Below are 5,555 nucleotides of genomic sequence, written 5' to 3'. Positions count from 1 at the left end.
TTGGGTAGTTAAGAAGCGTCATATTGCGAATCTATGTAAAAAGCGTCATATTGCGAATCTGTGTAGCAGAGATGATGATGTTAAGATGGATGTGTGGAAAAACTAGGAAAGATAAAGTACGTAATGATTGTATTAGAGCTGACTTGAGAGTTGCCTCGATCAATGCAAGCTCCGAGAGAGTCATTTGAGATGGTACAATCATGTCTAACGAAGGCCTTGGGATGCCCCAGTAAGAAGGAGTGATATGATTTCGATTGAAGGCCAAAAGAACTAGGGGCATGCCTAAAATGATCATAGGAAAAGTTGTGAGGAAGGACATGCATTGCTTGGGTCTTGTACCAAGTATGACCTCGGATAGAGTCCGTTAGAGGGCTAGGATCCATATTGCGGACCCCATTTAGATGAGATTCTCCTAAGTTGTTGTGTTGTGCCTCATTCAGTCATTCCTCTTATTTTCATCTACTTTCATCTTTCATTTTGTTGTTATTTTTCATCTTTCATTTGTCATTTTTAGTTTTTCATTCCCCATCCCTTCATCCCTCTATTTCTGTCTAGACCTTAGTTTTCCCTACTATGTTTTGTTGGATCCATGTAGCCAACCCCATTAAGTTGGGATAAGACTGAGTTTGTTGTTGTTTTGTTGTATTAGTATATTATTTCAATAATTTTTAATCACATTTTTAATCATCTAATTATGATCACAAACTCTCTGATTAAATACATGTACGATGGATTGGGGTTTGGCAGTATTTAATTACATGCCCTATAGTCCATCATGAGACATTGCTTAGTGGAGAGTCCTATATGCAAATTAAAAAGTTTAATTATGCAAGACATTTAATTGGGAAATTAAAATAGGTTGTTAATATTTTATTTATGGTCATTAATTTTTATTTGATAAATATAATGGACTATATTTAAAATATCACAAAGTCCATTTTAGATTCTACCTCTTCCCTCTCTAGAAGCAAGTTGGAATGTAAGTCAAAGTTCTCTTCACCAACAAGTTTCCTATTCACTTTAGGAAAGTGAATAAAGGAATCCAATACAACCCTAAAAGTTGTGATTATAAAAGCACATCACAAAGAGGGGGCAGGGCTGGCATAGCCAAACTTGTCTAATCCCCCTAGTCAAATTTTCTCTCTCCCCGCTCTCTTGCTCTCTTTGTGAGTTGTGGTGTGTGGTTGGGGTTTTTGAAACCCTAAATCGTTGGTGAACAATTGTGTTGGTTTGCCTTGATTTGGAGATTTAAGAGTTGAGTTTCTTCAAATCCCAATGTTGCTCGAGTGTGGAAGAATTATTATTTGAAGGAGGAATTACACTTGAGGTTATCAGGTAACCCATGTTTTCTGTTTAATTTTTGCTGTGGGAAGAAATCTCAAACCTGAATGCAAAGGTAAATACCCGATTAGATTATACTGCGCATTCGGGCACCCTTGCTGTTTCCCAACATAGAGGACCTCACATTACCTCATCAATTTAAGTTTCAATTTTGATAGTCCATGAAAATGCTTTAGAAGTAAGTTTAAAATAATAAACTTATCAAATAAAGGGCTGGAGATTACCTCCATGTCACATGGCCATGCAGATAGTGGAATGATCACCCTGCCTCGTAAGTCCACCCCTGTTGGATGTCTATTCACGTGTTCCCATTGGCCCCATGCAAGTTTAGGGGCCATGCGACAAGACAGCCTCATTTTACCCCCCCCCCCCCCAAAAAAATCCATTATCTTAATTATAAATTTTATTCAATTTTCTTAAAACCTTGGTTGAAATTTTGATATAATCCCTCTGCGAAGCCCTCCTATAAGTTCTCTATGTAAGTGATAAAAATGGCTTTTAAAGTATGCCAATGATAAAAATGGGTCTTCAAAAAAAAAAATTTAAAGCTGACTTATTGTTATATCATTATCAAAAGGTGTCATTGTCTTACATATTTTTTAGGTATATAAAATGGGTTTTTAAAAGTAATTTTAAAGTGATTTATTATTATGTCATTATCAAAAGTTGTCATTTTTTTTTAGTATACAAATGACATGACAAGATTTTCTCTTATTGAAAAAAAAAACGTGTTATATTAAAAGAGCAAAAAAGTAAGATTACAAATTATTTGACACTTTAAGAGGTATTATTTTGAAATCAAGTTTGGTGAAAAAGAAATTATAACCATGTATATTGGAAAAATGTTCTTTGAACCGCACGGGGAGGGTACGCTCGCACCTTTCTCACTACCTCTCTTCTCCAAACATGCAATGACCTTGCTGGCATCCTTAGTACAAAACCGTTCTACCACACCTCATTGGTGTGCCCCTCTAAGCAGTTCACTTAGAGAAAACTCTCCCATATATGGAAAAGGTTCTCCGAACCACTAAGGGAGGAGGACACACTAGCACTGTCTCTCTCTCTCTCTCTCTCTCTCTCATATAAAATGACTTCGCTGCCCTCCCATGTATGAAACCATTCTATCACACCTTATTGGTGTGCTCCCCTATGCCATTTGCTCAAAGAACCCTCTCCCTATATAGTTGTTAGGAAAGGGGTCTCTAAGCAAGTGGCATAGAGAAGTGCACCTATAAGGTGTAGTAAAATGGTATCATACATTGGAGGGTACCTAGGTCACTTCATATGAGAAAGAGAGAGAGAGACATAGAAGTACTACAGAACCCTACCCTAAATCCCAATGGCTTTGAGAACGTTATATATATAATTTTCCTAACGCATACACGATTTTGGCAAGCAAAGGAGGTGATGCACAAGAAAATTTTACCATAACCCAAACCCCAGTAGCATGATCTCTGAGGTCAATTCATCTTTAGGTGCATTTTTGTTTTTTTATTATTTTGAAACGAGTTGCAGAAGTTGGAAATCTTTGGAAATCTTTCCTAGTTCGAACACATGGGAGTTGGGGGGTGGACTGTGGGTGGCAGCCCTTGGTCTTTGCCCAGGCGAAGCTTTGTGCCAAACCCAGCCCAGCCCAGCCAAGCTTAGGTAGCCCAAGTTTGCCTTGTGTCAAATTTGTAGCTTTAACTCAAATCTTATGGTCACATATTAGAGGTCAAAAACAGGAGGGAAAAATAAAAAAAACCAATCGTATTGGAAAATTTTTGAGGTGTCTCTCGGCTCTAATGCTTTATGGCTTATTGTGTTTTGGGTGTTGAGGTGTCCACCACAATGGTGGCCCGGAGGGAGACTGAGCGCCCATGGCCCAAAAGGGGGGGTTTCGGTTGGGGGACTCGTACACAAGACCAGCCTAAGACCCTGTTGCAAAGACCAAGAGCACAAACCACCAGAGCAAGCTGGTGTCCGTAATGCTTTATGGCTCAACAACACGAGTAGATGGTGATGTAGACTATATGTCCATACACAAGTATAACACATACACAAAGACTCGCAATCAACACCCATCCCAATTCAGATCGTCCGGGATTGGAATCCCTCACAGCCAAGTCCAATCTGAATCGGGCAATTCACCGATTTGATTCCCGATTTTTTAAACTGTGCTCATACATCTTTCTTATTTTCTTGCTCACCCAATGGATCCAGTTATCTAGCCCATCCTGTACTCAGGGTAAGACCAAGTCCATGATTCTAACCCAAATTATGGGTTGGACCAGTTTTAGATCTGGCCAAAGTCAACCCCTCCCACCATTTCAAGATATCACATTTATTCAAATTCAAAAAACAAAAAGGAGAGCCCAATATTTCAAAGCCGACCGGTGGAATGGTAGAGCTACTGTTGAATATGGCCATTTGGGTCTGAAATCTTCAAGTCTTTACCCAAAATCCCAAACCCTAAGATCTTATATTAAAGATGGGAGAAAGTTCTCCGTGGGCCAGAGACACTGGGAACAAAATGGCAGAATGACCGCCGCATCCCATGAAAGGTGATGATGACCGCCCGGGGGCTTCCATTGGCCACAGAGAACTCTTGCCCTCATTAAGGATAGTCCATTTAAACCGAAGTTTATCAAACCATAGGAAAGTGGAGAGATATTGCTTTCAAGAAAGAAAAACAGATTTCATTTCAAACTCCTTCCTGATCTGCTAATTACAGATTCTAACCTCAAAGTAAAGAACTAATTACATCAAGAATGGGTGGGGGTGGTGGGGGGTTTGGGGGTGAGTGGGGAGGGCGGGGGGGGAATCAAACACCTGACATTAACAAGGAATCTGATCAGTGAAGCATCTCATCACTTTAACAGGAAGCTTCACAGTATCCATTGCCAAATTCGCAATGCCCGCACAACATATACAACATGGGCATAAGCAACTCAACACCGACCTGCAATTTATAATTTTGGGGAAAAAGAAGAAAAAAAAACCCCAATCAGAAAGCCAATACATTACAAACAACTCCGAAATTTATAAATTTGTAAAAGAAAAGAAAAAGATTTTCATGGAAAATGAAATCTTGTTTAAAGATTTGAAATTCGCAAGGAAACGCAATAGAAAGGAGAGATTTATTATAACATATACCAGAAAGAAAACCTAAACAAGAAAATTATTTTTCTTCAAGAATCAATAGATGAAACCAGTTGAATGTAACCCATTAACGGAGAAGATTAGTTTTGAAAGAAGAACAAAAATTAAACAAAGAAGAACAGAATAAGAGAAGAACGAATGAAAGAAAGAAAGAAAGAGAAAATAATTACCCAATAATCCAAACGACAATTCCCACAAGGGATAAAACCAATGCAATGAGGGCAAAGGGCAATCCAAGCAAGAAACCCAGAGGTCGACACTCTCCCATTCTCTCTCTCTCTCTCTGTGTCTCTGTCTCTGTCTCCCCCTTTACTTCCTCGCAGCTTTTGATCTCTAGGATTTAGAGCAGATAGAGTTTTATCCTGGGGACGAAGATCTCTCTCTCTCTGTTTCTAATGTTGGGGTTGCAGATCAGACTTCTCTAGAGATTAGAGAAGGGTTCGTTGTAACCGATTTCTATTAAAGCAAGTTAAGATCACGTCCTCCCACGACGCGGAAATTTTTCTCACATGACAAGAAAACCCTTTTAAAATGAGAAATGCTCATGAAAGAAAGCCCTAGCTCATGAGGGTATTTTCGTTATTCACATTGTAATTGGCTCGAATTAGTTGACCTGCCGGCTGCCTGAAGTACTGCAAATTTTAATTTTTTTCCAATTCCAAGTTCAAAAGTCCAAAAACGATTTGACTTGGAATGGATGAAGACCATTCTCGCATACGTTTCCTAGTTTTATAGCCTTGATATCTTTTTTTGGTTCGTACCAAAAACAAGAAATCTTTTTTTGGTAAGATTATAGCCTTGATATCATGGGACTTTTATCCGCTGTAGTAACTGCAGCGTTGCTGTGCACATCGTGCGACGCAGCAGTGACCGTGTGTGCATAGCAAGCCTTTATCCGTGGCCCTGCTGTGCACACACGGCCGTTGCTGCTTCACACGATGCGCACAGCTGCTGTGCACACACGGCCGTTGCTGCTTCGCACGATGCGCACAGCAGCGCTGCAGTTACAGCAACGGATAAAAATTAGATATCATGCCACCCGTCTTAGAGGAAACTCCCTGGTGAACATGGAC

General features: G+C 39.6%; 1 protein-coding gene across 1 annotated transcript; it reads right to left on the bottom strand.

Moving 5' to 3' along the window:
- Positions 1 to 4,143: 4,143 nt before the first annotated feature.
- LOC122641074 (signaling peptide TAXIMIN 2) lies at positions 4,144 to 4,763 on the bottom strand. Its single transcript, XM_043834394.1, has 2 exons — positions 4,653 to 4,763; positions 4,144 to 4,282 (listed from the first exon to the last, which is right to left on the bottom strand). Exons 1-2 carry the CDS (start codon positions 4,748 to 4,750, stop codon positions 4,159 to 4,161), a joined length of 222 nt encoding a protein of 73 aa, XP_043690329.1. The 5' UTR covers positions 4,751 to 4,763; the 3' UTR covers positions 4,144 to 4,158.
- Positions 4,764 to 5,555: the final 792 nt, after the last annotated feature.

Source organism: Telopea speciosissima, chromosome 9 (genome assembly GCF_018873765.1).
Source record: "Telopea speciosissima isolate NSW1024214 ecotype Mountain lineage chromosome 9, Tspe_v1, whole genome shotgun sequence".
NCBI lineage: Eukaryota > Viridiplantae > Streptophyta > Magnoliopsida > Proteales > Proteaceae > Telopea > Telopea speciosissima.
This window is presented reverse-complemented; position numbering and strand designations above follow the sequence as displayed.